The sequence below is a fragment of the Equus przewalskii genome, chromosome 3 (assembly GCF_037783145.1).
Source record: "Equus przewalskii isolate Varuska chromosome 3, EquPr2, whole genome shotgun sequence".
Taxonomy (NCBI): domain Eukaryota; kingdom Metazoa; phylum Chordata; class Mammalia; order Perissodactyla; family Equidae; genus Equus; species Equus przewalskii.
The window spans coordinates 39030236-39047535 of NC_091833.1; the positions used below are offsets into that span (position 1 = coordinate 39030236).

The following is a 17300-nucleotide window of genomic DNA, read 5'->3' on the forward strand; positions in this document are numbered from 1 at the left end:
CATAAAACGAGGTATTTCATTCAGGTCCAGTAATCAATGGAGGGGAAAAATAGAATTGTTTGTTGATCACTTATGGGCAGAAACTGGTTAGAATGCTAAGGTCACAGAAAGACGTGAAAATCATATACCCTAATGGGCAGATGACTGAAATTCCCACTGCTGTCTTTCTTGCCTCTCTGCTCCTCGTTTAACTTTCACTCTAAAACCAAGCTCAAACACATGCTGAGGACTAGTGAGAGCTAGTTCACTGGCTTGAAGGGGGTGATGATTTTAGAGAAAAAGGGTATTACAAATATAGCCCATTATTTATGACATGTTTAATTCTAAGGTGAAACCAAACCAGTTCTCCTATAACTTCTCTACCAAGCCAGGAGAAAGCGTTACCAGTGAGGGCAGCACAGGAGATTTTATTCCAGAATGTGGTACCAACTGTATTTCCAAGCAAGGGACATTCCAGATGACACAAGCGGGAAGCCAGGGCCCATCACGCCTCTAGACAACTCCTGCACACTGTAATTTTTATTTTATTTTAAAAAATTGTCTCAATCCTATGTTGCCAGGGTTTAAGCTTCACTCTCTCTCTATGAGTTGCCAGTTGAGTCCTTGGCATAAAATTGCACTGATTTGGTAAAAGCATATTATTTTGCAATCAATAACATCCCCACAAAAAATACTAATACAGAGAAGCTAGGTACTGACATTTCATGGAGACCGAAAGGGCGGAAGTGGCACGATTCTTATGTTAACTACTTGGAACTTACACTTTCTCAGTGGGAAGATTCCTAGCCCTGCCTACAATGGTCTTTGTGAATAACACTGTACAAATAGTGACACAAGCCCTAACCAACCGCTGCGTTAAATGACCCTGAGAGGGCTGGGCGGGCGAGGCGTTCACACAGAACGGTCATTCGTGACACCAGGAGTTGGTGGCTCCTGTGGAGGGACACAGAAGCACCCTTCTCTGAGGCAAGTACATAGAACACTTAAGATTACGTATATACACACACATTCCTCTTAATTTGTTTTCTTGGGCACTTTTACCGTTTTATATTACCCTAGTACTAAAAACTAAACTCTAGTCTGTGTTCTTCAAAAGTTCTCCAGATAAGTTTTAAATTATTCACAGTCAATTGTAAAAATTGCAATAGGCCAGAATAGTTTTTCTTTTTTAATTTATTATAAAAATATTCAGATGTACGCAAAAGTAGAGTGCCATAATTAATCTCCGTATGCCAGCTCCCAGAATCAATAATTATCCAAATTCTACCACATTTGCTTCATTTTTCTTTGTCTTTTTCTTTCTCCACCCTCCCTCTCTCCCTCTCTGCCTCCCTTCCTTCTCTCTCTTTCTTTTCCTTTGTCTCTCTTTTTATCTGGTTGTCAAAGTATTTTGAAGAGAATCCAAACTTTATGACATTTTTACCCCTGTACGCTAAATGTGCATCTCAAAAAGTATAGACAATTTATTACAAATGTCAAAAAGATTTGCAATAGGACATGAAGAAGGGAAGGCAGGCTCTGACGGCCACAGCTGCTCTGGTCGAGTATGAGAAACAGAAAGTCCAGCGTGGCAGGAGGGATGGGTGGAGCCAACAGGCAGCTGGGGGCCCATAGTGCTTGTAGGAAAATGAGAGAACAACAGAGGAAAAGGAAGACAGAGAAAGGAACTCCCTTTTGCCTGGCTTACTTGATCCCATTTATATATCAAGGGTGTAGGTAAGTCAGGCTATATATACTGGATATTGCCCAGGCTCCTAAAGGCCATGTAATTAACACACAGATAATGAAGACAATGGGAAATTTGTCTCAAATTCTCATATTCTAAACAGTGTATCAGAATGGATGGTTTCTTAATTTCAGGTCTGTGTGGGTGTTTATATTTTGGGGAGTTTTATACATTGTCTTATCCTCCAAAATAATTATTTTAGATTAAACAATAATATCACAAAAGTTATATCTATAGTGAAGTGATTCCTTAATCCCCCTTCCTCATGGCCAACATGGTCACCTGAGCCACAATAAAAGTGTTTACCAAATTGTACCATGGAGAAGCTTCTTTATTTTCATTTTAAGGCTGCCCAATAGAATTTTCTTGTTTAAAGGTCAAAAGACACTCAATTTAATAGTCTTAAGTCTATGTAAAGCACAGAGATTTTCTTTCTCCGGACAACGACAGAAATATTATCATCAGAATAGTGGAAGATGTGCGACCGAGACGAGAATTCTTACAGCCCCGCAGTCCCGGTGGCAGAGGTGATTGACAGGCTGCACCCAGAGCAGGGCTCACTGCCCAGGTTTGCCCAGTGACACCTGACCTCTTTCTACATGTGAATCAAATGCACTGCCCATTTTCTTCGAAGGTCCAATGGCCAGAACCGAATCAACATTTGGCAGACGCTGCATATCATCATCATAAAATGAACTTCTAGGGTACAAAAATAAACCTGAAATTTCATTCTTAAAATGTAGTTATTAATTCAGCTTGGTTTTTTTTTTTTTTTAAAGATTGGCACCTGAGCTAACATCTGTTGCCAATCTTTTTCTTTTCCTTCTTCTTCTCTCCAAAGCCCCCCAGTACATAGTTGTATATTCTAGTTGTGAGTGCCTCTAGTAGTGGCATGTGGGATGCCGCCTCATTGTGGGCTGATGAGCAGTGCCATGTCCACACCCAGGATCAGAACTGGTGAAACCCCGGGCCGCCAAAGCGGAGCGTGGGAACTTAACCACTTGGCCATGGGGCCGGCCCCTCAGCTTTGTTTTTAAAACATTTAATAGTCCAATTAATAAGCTGAATTATAATGCAGGAATAAAAATTTCTAACACTAATGCTAAAAATTTCTTATACTAAATAGAAGTTCAGTTTCAACTGAGTTTTGTAGGGGAGCCAGCTATTTTGGGCCATCTCTTGCATATAGGATGTCAGTTATGGAGATGTTTAAGATGCACTATCTCTCTAGAAAATGACTAAGATAAAAATTATAAAGAATAGACTTTTACAAAACATTCTTATAAATTTTCTTATGTGATTAGTGGGGGAAAAAATTGGTTTGGATACCTCATTTTTCTGCATATTGTTCTTCTTTTATCCGTTGTCTTTAGACTCTTTGTTGAGTTTGAATTGAAGATGAATTACCTGGGATATCTGTGTACATGATTTTTTTGTTTTTTATTTTTCATAGAATTTTGAGGTGATAAAATTGACATTTTGCTTTTAGTTTATCCTCACAAGATATAAAATGTTTATAAATTAAACATTTTCTTGAAACCCTGTGTGGTAAACGGAATTAAACACAGTTCTAAAAGGTAATTTTGAAAACATTATAAATGCTAGTTCACTAAACAATTCTACAGAGAGTATAATTATGATATTTTAATAATTTAATCTTTTATTTTTTGACTCATGATATAATTTCTTACAGACATATAGCTATAGTATTCTCTTACTATTCATATTAAATTCAGTCTATTTCTTGTATTAACTACTTTAAAGTATCTAATCATTGTTTTGTACATAAAATTAACAGAAATCACAATCATCATTAGTTATTACAATATTTTATTCTTACAATAAGCATGCAATTATACTTCGGAATTTTAACCTATTTAGCACATAAGAAGAATTTCACTATAGGTTATATGTAGAATGCTTACCCATGTTTGAAAGTGAATATCATACATAAACAATAAATCCAAAATAAGTTGTGTCCTGTTTATGTTATAGATACTGTTACGCTGATTAGATACAATAATCCTCAGTAAGATCACACAATCACTGGTCACACACAAGTTCAGGAGCACCAGCAATGCACAGCCATTTAGCTCTCCATTTTTCCGAAGACCAAAGTTGAGACTGAAGTCAAGTGGAAGATCTAGGCTGAATACTCAGGCAAAGCTCAGCTTTGTTACATCCTTTCCCCCTCTCAAACGTGAGGTCAGAACAGGTGTAGAAGAACAGGGTCAAGGGCTTCAGAACCCCAAAGACTGCACACATTTGACACTTTTTCTATTTATATTCATTATTACAATATATGTATCCTAATTATTTCCTGTAATCATCTCTATGTCTTGAATTTTCAAGCAATATATAAGACATATGCCAGTGAAACATAATGGGAAGGTGACTCTCAAAATTCAGTTTGCCTATTACTGGTGCCAAGAACCACAGAGGAGTGAGGAAGTGAAAACATAGGTGCCCTATCTGGCTGGAGGGGACACTTTACCTATATCTTTACATCTTCACCTTAAGATGTTGGCATCATGTAAGTGGGCAATGCAAAATCTCAAATCTAGCTTCTAAGAATAAAGCTTAATTTGTAGATTTCTTCTTTTAAAATATAACCACATATGAGTGTAGACTTAGAAAGTCTTAAGTGCTTCATTGCTGTCTGCATTATAATTCACAGACTCTGCCTATCACAGCCATTTCCCACTGCTATAATAACCTAGATGCCCTAGAAGGCAGGAAAGACAGAGGACTGAGCAGTACACAAAACTTTCGCCACCTGCCTGGAGGTGCTTATCCTTCGTGATCCTCCAAAGGTCCTCCCTCCTGGGTTCCTTAGTCTCTTCTGCTGGACAGCTCCAGCAGGTGAGCCCTGGAAACTCTCCTCTGCACTAGAGTTTTAAAACATTAGGTAAACTGTGCAGAGTTGTGTTCACTACTTGAAGCAGGTCTTTGTCCCTTTGCTGGTCCCCATGTCCTGTGTGAGTGCCATCTCATCTGAAATAGCATTTACTAAATGCCTACTGTGTGCCAGGAATTGTTCTTGATACTATTTGGATTAAAAATATGACTAAGAGTTGGATACTGCTCTCAAGAGTCTAGGAGAAAGACTTGGACAGAGTGGAAAGTCAATGACTGTTTCACAAACTAACAAATTAAATAATTATAGGGTTTGCAAATTCCTTTATGATTTTTGTTTATTTGGAAGTTTCATTGTCATAACTAAATCAGCAAAATGAAATATAATTCTGAAAAAAAAGGCATGCTACTCCTAGGTCCTATTAATCGGGACATTTTCCCCACTGGTAAAAACAAAGTGATTTTCACTGATTTTTACAATAGTTTTTTTGCATGTTTAAAGATACCCAGGTAACAGTCTGTAATGAAAATTTGCTTTTTGGGCCTATCATACAAAAATGTGTGTGTGTGTGTGTGTGTGTGTGTGTGTGTCCTGGAAAATGGAAAATTTAAAGATAGACTGAGGCTCACCCAGCACATTCGTAGAGGGATTTCAGCCCACCTCCAGATGTGACTTACTTTTGTTGATTCCTTGACAGGTGAGATGATATTGTGATTAATAATAATGTCATCTATTTTATCAAACTAGGAACACCTAGCCCAGAATCCTTTAAAACATCTCCACCAACGGTTTCTTCATTAAACACAACAGTTAGCGGTGAAGGTGAGTAATGATTTGTTTTGCCACCATTTTTCTTTTATATATATAATTCACATACCATAATAGCCACCATTTTAAAGTATACAATGCAGTAGTTTTTAGTATATTCACAAGATTGTGAACCATCACCACTATCTCATTCCAGAACATTTTCGTCACCCCCAAAAGAAACCAGTGTCTAGTACCAATGGCTCCCCACCCGCTACGACCCCAGCCACTGGCAACCACTGATCTACTTTCTGTCTCTATAGATTTGCCTATTCTAGACATTTCATATAAATGGAATTGTAAGATATATGATCTTTTGTGTCTGGCTTCTTTCACTTAGCATAATGTTCTTAGGTTCATTCATACTAAAGCATGCATCTATAGTTCAATCTTTTTTATGAAAATTAATATTTAATTGTACGGATATACTACATTTTGTTTATCATTTATTAGTTGATGGACATTTGGGTGGTTTGTACTTTTGGCGATTATGAAGAATGCTGCTATGAATGTTGGTGTTCACGTTTTTGTGTGATCAAGTGTTTTCATTTCGCTTGGACGTATATCTTCCAGTGGAATTGCTGAGTCACATGGTGACTCTATGTTTAACTTTTTGAGGAACTGATTTCCAAAGCAGCTGCATTATACTACATTCCCACCAAAAATGCATGAAGGTATCAATTCTCCAATTTCTAGCCAATACTTATTGTTGTCTGTCTGTTTTGTCATAGCCATTCTAGTGGGTGTGAAATGGTGGCTGACTCTGGTTTTGAGTTACATTTCCCTAATGACCAACGATGTTGAGCATCTGTTCATGTGCTTTTCGGCCATTTGTATATCTTCTTTGGAGAAATGTCTATTCATTTTTTAAAAATTGGGCTATTTGTCTTTTTATTGTTGAGCTCTAAGAGGATTTTTTAATATTTTGGAAGCTAGATCTTTATCAAATAGATAATTTGCAAATATTTTCTACCATTCTTTAGGTTGTCTTTTCATTTTCTTGATGGTATCCTTTGAAGCACTAAAATCTCTAATTTTGATGAAGCAAAATGTACCTATATTTTCTATTGTCATGTAGAGGTGGCAAAACTTTACTTGTCCCCATCTTAGGTTTTCAGCTGGGACTTTTTAACAAAAAGACATTAACAAGAGAAAAGCACACAGTTTATTAACATGTGCCTCACGTGAGACACCTAAACAAAGAGTGACTCAAAATGGTGGCTTAGAATTTCGGCTTATATAGCATTGACAAAGAACGATAAATATGTAGAGAAATGACAGGACAAAGGAAAGCAGTTTAGGCTTCCAAGGGCAGCAAACTGAGGGAAGGTAAATATATGGAAAGAAACTAGTGAAATAAAGTTTTCGTGCACATTCCTCTGGTGTCTTCTCTGGCTCATAAGAGTCTGTCTCCAGTAAAAGGAGAATTTATTATATCCTGCCTTTAGGCAGAGCTTTTTCTGCATTTGCTTCTTCTGAATTGCCTTCAACTTAAAATGATTTTTATATGGAAGAGGCATATTGTGAAGTGACGTATTCTGGTTTCATTCAGTCCCTTGTGCAGTGGGGTCAAATCTAAGAAACTGTTGCTCAACTCAGGGTCACAAAGATTTACACCAATGTTTTCTTCTAAAAATTTTATAGTTTTAGCTTTTACATTTGTCTTTGATTTTTATATAGGGTGTTGGATAGACATTCAGCTTCGTTTTTTTGCATGATGTTATCCAGTAGTCCTAATACTATTTGTTGAAAAGACTATTTTTTCTTTCCCCATTTGAATTGTCTTGGCACTCTTGATGAAAATCAGTTGGTCATAAATGTACAGGTTTTTTTCTGGACTCAAATATACTCCATTTCTGTATATGTCTATCCATATGCCAAAATCATACACTCTTGATCACTGTAGCTTCGCATGAAGTTTTAAAATCAGGAAATGTGAGTCCTCCAGTTATTTTCTTCTTTTTCAAGATTGTTTTGGCTATTCTGGGTGACTTGAATTTCCAAATGAAAATTTAGCATCAACTTGCTAATTTCTGTAAAAAGTAATCTGGGATTGTGACAGGGTTTGCATTCAATCTGCAGATTAAATTGTGAAGTCTTGCCATTTTAATAATCTTAAATCTTCTAATCCATGAATACGGGATGCCCTTTGTATTTATTTAGGTCTGCTTTAATTTCCTTTGATAATGTTTATAGTTTTCAGTGCAGAAGACTTGGATTTTTTTATTCAATTCATTCTAATTTATTCATTTTCATGCTGTTGTAAATGGAACAATTCTCTTAATTTTTTTGGATTGTTCATTGCTACTGTACAGAAATAGTTTATTTTCACATATTGATATAGTATCCTGCCATCTTATTGAACTCATTTGTTGGTTCTAATTTGTGTTGTGTGTGTGTGTGTTTCTTAGGATTTTCTTTATACAAGATTCATCTGCAAATAGAGATAGTTTTAATTCTTTGTTTCCAATCTGGATGCCTTTTATTTGATTTTTCTTGCCTATTTGCCCTGGCTAGAACCTCCAGTACAATACTGAATAGAAGTGGTAAAGGGAGCATCTTTGTCTTGTTCCTAATTATGGTGGAATGCTTTCAGTCTCTCACCATTAAATATCATGCTATTGTGGGTTTTTCATAGATGATCTTTATCAGGTTGAAGAAGTCCTCTTCTGTTACTAGTTTGTTGAGGGTTTTTATCATGCAAGTGTGTTGGATTTTGTCATATGCCTTTTCTCAATATATTGAGATTATTGTGTGATTTTTATCCCTTATTTTATTAATATGGTGTATGACATTAATTTCTGTATGTTGAACCAACCTTGCATTCCTCGGGTAAATCTCACTTGATCTTGGTGTATAATGCTTTTTAATGTTGCTGGATTTGGTTTGTATTATTTTGTTAAGAAGTTTTATGTCTATATTCATAAGAGATATAAGTTTGTAGTTTTCTTGTGATATCTTTGTCTGATTTTGGTATCAGGTTCATACTAGCTTTACAGGATGAAGTGGGAAGTGTTCCCTTCTCTATGAATTTTTGGAAGAGTTTGTGAAGAAATTAATGGTAATTATTCTTTAAACGTTTGGTAGAATTTACCAGTGAAGCCATCTACTCCCAGGCTTTTCTTTATGAAAGTTTTTGATTACTAACTCAATCTCTTTGCTTATTGAAGGTCTATTCAGATATTCTATTTCTTCTTGACTCAGTTTGGGTAGTTGGTGATTTCCAAGGAATGTGTCCATTTCATCTAGGTTATCTAATTTGTTGGCATACAATTGTTCACAGCATTTCCTTAGACCCTTTTTATTTCTGTAAGGATAGTAGTAACATGTCCTCTTTCATTCATGATTTTAGTAATTTGCATCCTCTTTTTTTCTCTGTCAGTCTAACTAAAGGTTTGTCAATTTTATTAATCTTTTCAAAGAACTAACTTTTTATTTTATTGATTTCTCTATTGCTTTTCTATTATCTATTTTATTTCTTTCCTCTCTAATCGTTATTATTTCTTTCCTTCAGCTTGCTTTGGGTTTAGTTCACTCTTCTTTTTCTAAATTCTTAAGTTGGCGTGGTAAGATATTGATTTGAGATCTTTCTTCTTTTTTAATATAGGTGCTGCTTTTGCTACATCCCATAAACTTTGGTATGTTTTGTTTCCATGTTCATTCATCTCAAAATGTTTTCTAATATCTCTTGTGACTTATTCCTTGATCCCTTGATTATTTAGGAGTATATTGTTTAATTTCTACATATTTATGAATTTCTTCCCATCATGTTTTAAAAAATTATTTTTTCCTCTTCAGTATATTTACTACCTATCACAAAGTTAACCCCTTTAAGCATCCAATTTTAAAATTAAATTAAATTACATTTAAAAAATAAATGGTATGGAGACTATTCTAAACTGTATCATAGATATCTTTGCCTTATTAGGCAGAGCATACTAAGCATGACTTGCAAGTACTTTGCAGTTTCTTCTGAGTACTATTTTTACAATAGTGCATTTGGCTCTCATTTTAGGTAATCTATTATCATGTTTAAAAGACTGTTTTAAAAATACTATTTAAATGTTATTATTTAAAGATGGAGAAACTGAGTTTCAGAGAGATTAAATGACAACAAAAAAAGGACAAAATTCGTAATAACAATTTAGAGTTTGAAACCTGGTCCTTTAACTTCAAACTTTTCTCTCCACTTAACTAATTCATAATCAACTATTTCTTAATGAATTTGTGTTATTATTTTAATCTCAATTATTACATTTGGCTATTAAATAGTGAGCCCTTCAAGTATTAGCAAAACTTATATGGCATTTTTTTCTTCCTGCACAAAATGATCACCAAGTTCTGTAACTTTTGCATTTCTTTTCTATTTTTGGTATATGTCTTTGTTCTTTCCCTGCTTTCAAAGTATCCCTTTAGTGAGATTGCTGGTCTGCTATGGATGGTTATTTCTTTTAAGTTGCTCCTTTAAGTGGAAAACACATACACACAAAACAAACTTGTTAGAATTGTGTTTAGAAAAGAGTAAAAGTAAGTCCAGGGGAAAGGCCATTTTTGAGTATAGTGTAGGAACATTATCAGCATATGAATTTCACAATAACAGTAGATCTTGTTATTTCTGCCTACTCTGACACTCTTCATCTTACTTTTAGTGTGGATATGCAAGGTTACCATTTTGAGACCCTCGTTATTAAGTTAAGCAATTATTAATCAGCAGAGACATTTCCCTATAAAATCTCATGAGAAATCTGAAATACCAATATACCAAACAATAGAAGTTGAACTGCTCAGCTTGAGGCAGTGTTGGGGTGGTGTGTGTGTGGACAGAGTGGACTTCTACCTGTTTCTCTGACCATGAAGCCTAGTCTGTGAGGCACCCCACTGAGCCCTTAGAGTATCAGCAGAGGAGCTAAAAATTCCGGAAACAATGGTATTGTCATGTTGATTTAAATTCCATTCACAGTAAAATATAACATCAGTGTACATTCTATGACAAGAAAACAAACAAAGCAATTCTTTTTCACCCACCGCCTGACCTGGGAGCCACTTGATTGGTGCTTGTGAACTCTGGTTTTCAAAAGGGGAGCTCAAATGGTCCAGAAGCTTTTAAAATCCCAATGAGCACTGTTGCTAATTATGCACTGATACCTAAGAACTTGTGAGCAAGTAGGTCTGAGACAATAAAGGAGAAGCCCCTACCAATATTTGGTCTGACTCCAAAAAACACTGCTAAATAGATTCTAAGGAAGTGGAAAGTCAACATCTGTTTGTTAATGAAGTCTCTAAGAAAGAGCAGAGAGATTGAAAAAGAATTCCAAATTAACAGGCCTCTCTGAGGTCACCAAACTATCCCAACCCACTTGATTTCTGCAGTATATATGCAAACAGCCACCCTAAATATAGGTATAACTTTATTCCTAGCCTGGGATCAGTCGCACATTCCTATATGAACCTACCTTGATAAACTGAGTTAGCTCGTGGATAGGTCTGCAGACACCTACGCATCTTGTTGACCATGGCTACGCAGCAGGGAGCTCGGTAATCTGCTCTGGCTCATTTTCTCTGGGGTTATACCCAGGTCCTGGTTGGTTTTGCAGGAGGGAGAGGATTGATAAACATGCAGTTCCAAGGGGTCCTTAATTCCTAACTTAATCAACCATCTAAATAATATGGGGGAAAAAGGAAATATAGAATTCATATAGAAATAAAACTCTCTCCTCTTCTTGTCTCCCACTGAAAGCTGTAGTCCTGCTGTACCTACATTCCTCCACCTCCACCATTTGTTCTCTTCAGAATATTTGGATCTTCCTTATAGCCTGCTTCCGTTATCTGAGTTCTTCTTCCTCGGGAGTGACAGACTGGAGGAAAGGTAGTCTTAAGTTCTCCTAGAATTGTTCAAGTGTTTGGCCTGTGCTCTTTCACATCTTTTTTTTTCTCTTGGGCTTAGCATCTAAACTTCTTTACATCCTGGGAGGAGATCAGAAAAATCTGGGCAAAACCTTAACAAGTTTCCAGAGGCTGGCCCCACGTCCTAGTGGTTAAGTTTGTTACACTCCACTTTGGTGGCCCAAGCATGGTTCCCGGGGGTGGACGTACACCACTTGTTGGTGGCCATGCTGTGGCGGCAACCCATATACAAGATAGAGGAGGATTGGCACAGATGTTAGCTCAGGGCAAATCTTCCTCAAGCAAGAAAAGGAAGCTTGGCAACATATATTACCTCAGGGTGAATCTTTCTCAGCAAAACACCAACCCCCCCCCCAAAGAAAAAAACCTTAAGAACTTTCTTTCCAGTCTTTGCCACTGCTGACACATCTCCCCAGGACTATTTGTAGAAACACTTAGGCTCCTCGCAATATTTCTATGAGTAGCTCTTTAATATTATGCCAGAAGTCACTTAATTTAATTGTTTGTCCCAGACTACCCCGAGTATGTCACGGGTAAAGAATTTCTATGCATCTTAAGTCCATAAAATGATCCCTGAGAATGGAGGTCCTTGGGCAATTGCTTTAGAAAATACCACCCTCCTAGGGTTTTACAAAGCACAGTAACATTTTTCTAAAATCTTAGTAATCCTAACACAAAGACATCCGTTTGACTTTTTAAAAAATCTATGCAGCTCCAAATAATTTGACTATGCAAATGTGTTTTTTAAACATAAAACCGAATAACATACCACAGTGCCAGTGTTCTTAGCTTATGTTTTAGTAAATGCTAACTTTGTCAAAAAATCGCTTACCCCATAGTCTATTTCTGAAGACAGAGTGACCAGACCAGAAGCTTTTGCTCTGTGTGTTAGATCAAGCCATAGTGCAATTGAAATCATTTCATTCCAAAAGAACAAATGTGCTTAATCCCCTTCCTTGAACAGTTCAGCTCCAGAAGCCCTCTGTCTCAAATCAACCTTTTGTAAACATGCCTTAAATTCCTGATATAATTAATGTCCACATTTATTGCTTCCTCCCAAAATATTCAAAATGATTCTCACTTTAATAATTCCAAGACAACTATAAAACAGCCCCTCTGCCTCATATGCATTCTGCTCAATTCTAGCCAATGGGCCTCACTCGAGGATTTGGTTGGAGTCAAGATCTCTTCTCTGCACTTTCGCTCTGTATGGATGCTGCTCTCTCCAGCACCTCTTGTGTTAGATTCTCCCTATTCCAAGTAAAATATGGTTTAAAATTTCTTCATATTTTGTCCTTCATTCATTCCACCTATGCCAAAATTCTGAGACTTAAAAGGACATGAATTTCAAAAACACAAGTTGATGTTGCAATTTAAATATTATTTCTCAAGCAAAATACTGTTTGTGTCAAACCTAATACATATATTATTACCTAGACTTGCAGTGTAATTTGTGGCTTTAGACCAAAGCAGATACATAGTGTTATCTGGGGGAAAATGGCCAGACAGAAAAACCAAAAGAGCAAATCATATAAGTTTAAAGAGAGGCTTTAAGATTGGTTTCATTTTTGTTTGAGGTGTCAATCACTTCCAGGCAGGAGTCCAGAATCTACTGTGTGTGAACCCAAAGTGCAATCAGGAAAATTTTCCAAACATGATGTCAATACAAGACTAGGATTCTTATATCTTAATAAATGTCCATCACCCATTTTCTTCTCTCCTGAGACTAAGATTTGAAACATTTCAGTATACTAATGAAATTGGAAAATTTGTGGCTGTGGCAGCATTAGTATTCGCATCTTTCATCCTATTCATTTTAGGTCCACCATGTATATTTAAATATATTTTGATTACCTTTAAAACATTCAAGATTCCTTCCATTACCTAACTAACACTGTGTAGTAGACCATCTGTCCTGAATTGACTGCGGGCTCTAATTCTACTCTCATTTGTGAAGTATATTTCACATTATTAATAGGCAATTCTCTAAGCAAAATCTGAGGCATTGTATCCCCAGTGTTTCCATTATTCTGCTCTTCTCTTTGTATTTTTCTGACCTGGAAGCTCCCCACATCTTTCTTAGCCATATATTCTCTTTTCCATCACCAAGACTGTTGGAGCCTACTTTATACTGAGGGATCTTTAGGCCATCAGGATAGCTCTTTCATGGTTTCCAATTTTAGCTCAGCAGAAAAATTCTCTAAAGATTTTCTGATGTTTTCCAAGCATATGTTCTTGAAGTTCCAGTGAGAAGCAAAATCTTTACCCCTACACATTCCTCCATCCTCGAGTGTTGAGATTCTGCACCATAGGTGAACTTTCGTACTTCTATGTTATCACAAACATCAATTTCTTCTTTCCTGCTACAGTAAGATATTTCTTTATTTCCTCAAGTAACTCCCTCTCAATACTTCAAAATGCCTCTGAAGTTTGTGTTCATTCCCACTCTTTCCTTCTCAAATGTGGTGTTAATGCTGTAGCCTATATTTGAATCTGTATTATATATTTTTTGCATACCAATTCCTGAGGGGTTTTTTTTGCCTGAAGACATATTTACTTCTATCTATGAGATCTTCTTGCAAACTGTCAACTTCTCCAGCATGAATCTCTCAACTTCACTAAGAATTTGCATTACATGATAGATGCTTGCTGCCATAGAATGGAAGCTGATTGGCGCTTCTGAAAGACACTAGCAACTCAGGCTTCCAGCCTACTTTGTGATAGGAATCTATTAAACTGACTTGTCCCCATCCCCAGCTAATAAGGTACCTAGTTAACACTAAGCATGCAGTAACCGGCCTACCTGTCTTTTCTTTGCTAATTCAATGTTTGCCATGCTGAACTTTGAAAAAACTGAAGGGCATTTATCATTTTGTTTTTATAATATTTGTGCAAATATGGATTGTTTCAATTAGTCATATTCCAATGTTATTTTTGAAAGCTCAGCTTATCTTTCCTTTGTTGTTAATTTTCGTGGGTTTTTTTTTTTCAAAAAATGAACTAAGTATAATTAATAGTTTATTCTACGTACTTCCTGTTATCCCGCGCCTGCTGACTGTTCCACCTACGTGAAAATTCTTTCCCTGGCAGCATAGGAACCATGGCATCATCTTCAACTACTACCCCTTCTTTACCACTCCCTTTCTGGGGTAGCTGAGTGACTAATTTTTCCATCAGAAAAGCTTGGATTCAGATCCTGGCTCTCTCCTGTTAAAGTTTTGTGACTGTGGCGAAATTATTTAACTCTTGTGAGTCTTATATATAAAAATTATGATCATAATTATTACTTAATTTATAAGATTACTGTTATAAGCAAATGAAATAACCTATAGCAGGCATATAGGAGAGTCTGCTGTCCTTCCATTTTCTTTAATGTAATTAAGTGGATCAACAAAAGTAGACATCAAAATGCTGGATTTCTAAATCTTGATCAGAAGATTTTCAATAACTAGTCTTCAAGTTGTAACTGATGTTATTATTAATAGTAATGAAACTATCTAGTGATTGGTTACATTCCTAATGGCTGTGCATTCTTTTTACATAATTAGAAGCCACAACCAGTGTCACGAAGGGGGAGTTCATCACTACAAATACAACAGTTACAAGTCTTCCAGTTTCTGATGCTGTTTCAACATTACAAAGTTCCCACAACAAGAGTAAGTATAAGAATTTGTGCTGAAATGTATGTATGGGAAACTAGCGTGTTGGAGAGAATTTGACTCAGAATGTTTTTCAACCCGCAGCTACCAAAGAACCATGCCCCACCTATATTCTCTCCTAGACTCCACCAAGTGGGACAATCACTTGACAGCTTTGCTTTGTACACTGATACTCTGTCCCTTCATAGCACAAATGGGTGGGCACCAAGGAAGATCAATTCAAGGTTAAGCCTATGATGCTGCCTGGCACAAAAGGTGAGCTTGGCCAACCAATTAGACAACTTTGATGAAATGGGAAAATTCTTAGAAAGAAAGAAATTTCCAAAACTAACTCAAGAAGAGAGGAAGTCTGAAAAGAGCAAGAACAAAGACATTGCATTAGAAATGTAAAATGATCCCATGAAGAAATCTCCAAGAAGGATGGCTTCAATTGTGAATTCAATAAAATATTTTCAAAAGAAGTAATATCAATTCTTCTCAAACCCTTTCAGGAAGTAGAGGAGGAGGCAACACTGCACAGGTAATTATCTGAGGCCAGTATTATTCTGATAGAAAAGCTAGAAAAGAATGAAAAGAAAAAACAAGTAAAGAAAACTGCAGACCAATATCATTCATGAGCATAGATGCAAATAGCCTTAAGAAAATATTAGCAAACCAAATTTAGAAACATATAAAAGGGATAGAAAACATGAACAAATGGGATTTATCCAGGAATGCAAGTTTGGTTTAACATATAAAAATCAAGTAATGTCATACACCATATTAGTAGAATCAGTAGATGCAGAGAGAGCACTTAACAAAATTTAAAATCCACTCATAAATAAGACTTTCAATGAACTAGAAATAAAATGTAACTTCCTGAAACTGATAAAAGACATCTATAAAAAAGCATACAGCAAACATCATATTTAATAATGAAACACTTCATGCTTTTCTCTTAAGATTTGGAACACAGGAAAGATGTCCATTTTTACCATTTCTGTTCAAAATTATAACCAAAGGTTTTAGATAGTGCAATAAGATGGTAGCTAGATGGCAAGATAGGTGGACAGGCAGACATATCCATTTATCTAGATTGGGAAAAAGTAAAACAGTTTTTCTTAGCAGACTACACCATCTGTGTAGAAAATCCAAAGAATCCCTAAGAAAATTACTAGAACTAATAAAGAGTATTTCATATTACAGGTTACAAGATATACAAAAATGAATCATATTTCTATATGTTAGCAATGACAATCCAAAAATAAAATTTGAAAATTAATGCCTTTCACAATAGCATCAGAAAGAATAAAATATAAATTTAACAATAGAAGTGCAAGATTTTTACAGTGACTACAAAACATTTCTATGAGAAATTAAATACCTAAATAAATGAAGAGATGTTACATATTCATGGATTGAAAGACTCAATATTTTAAGATGGCAGTTCTTCCCATGTTGATAAATAATTGATTAATCTAGTCAATGCAAACCTTATCAGAATCATAGCAAGATTCTTTTTAGAAATTTATATGCTGATCCTAAAATGTATATGGAAGTAGAAAGGACATAGAAGAGTCAAAATGCTTTTGACAAAGAAGAACAAAGTTGGAGGACTTACACAACCCATTTTCAAAACTTATTCTAAAGCTATAGTAATAAAGACAGGGTGTCATTGACATAATGAATATTAATAGTAGCATTATTCATAATAGTCACACTGAAAACAATCCAAAATGTCCATGAACTGATGAAATGGAATATCTCATTGGATTTTCCATTTGGAATGAGTTTGGAATATTCCAAAACATGAGATATCCATACAATGGAATACTGCTCAATTTAAAGGAGCAAAATACTAATATATCCTGTAGCACTATAAACCTCAGAAACACATGCTCAGTGAAAGAAGCCTTTCACACAACACAACATATTCTATGATTCTGTTTACAGGAAATATTCAGAATGGATATTTTTATAGGGACAAAAAGCAGGTAAGTGTTTGCCTAAAGCTGGAGGTGGGACTGGGGATTGACTGCAAAAACCTCAAGCAATTTTTTGTGTTGATGAAAATGTTCCAAAACTGGATTATAGTGATGTTGCACAACTATAGATTTACTAAAAATTCTTGAGTTGTATACTTAAAATGACTACATTTAGTGTGAATTTCCTTATAAAGCTTTATTTAAAAACAAAGGAAAAGGTCTGGCCCAGTGGCGTAGTGGTTGGGTCTGTGTGCTCTGCTTCAGTGGCCAGAGGTTCGTGGTTTCAGATCCCGGGCATGGACCTACACACCACTCATCAAGCCATGCTGTGGCACCATCCCACATACAAAGAACAGAGGAAGATTGGCATGGATGTTAGCTCA

At 35.9% G+C, this 17300-nt stretch overlaps 1 protein-coding gene across 15 annotated transcripts in view; it reads left to right on the forward strand.

The window, feature by feature from the left end:
- Positions 1-17300, forward strand: part of EMCN (endomucin) — a 121546-nt gene that overhangs the window by 39810 nt on the left and 64436 nt on the right. For 8 of the 15 annotated variants that reach the window (XM_070612588.1, XM_070612592.1, XM_070612586.1 and 5 more), the window contains exons 3-5: positions 5331-5405; positions 11128-11256; positions 14843-14950. In XM_070612588.1, the coding sequence (XP_070468689.1) occupies positions 5331-5405; positions 11128-11256; positions 14843-14950 (312 nt within the window). The remainder of the gene's footprint in view (positions 1-5330; positions 5406-11127; positions 11257-14842; positions 14951-17300) is intronic. The other 7 variants (XM_070612598.1, XM_008528758.2, XM_008528759.2 and 4 more) reach the window with 1 other exon arrangement.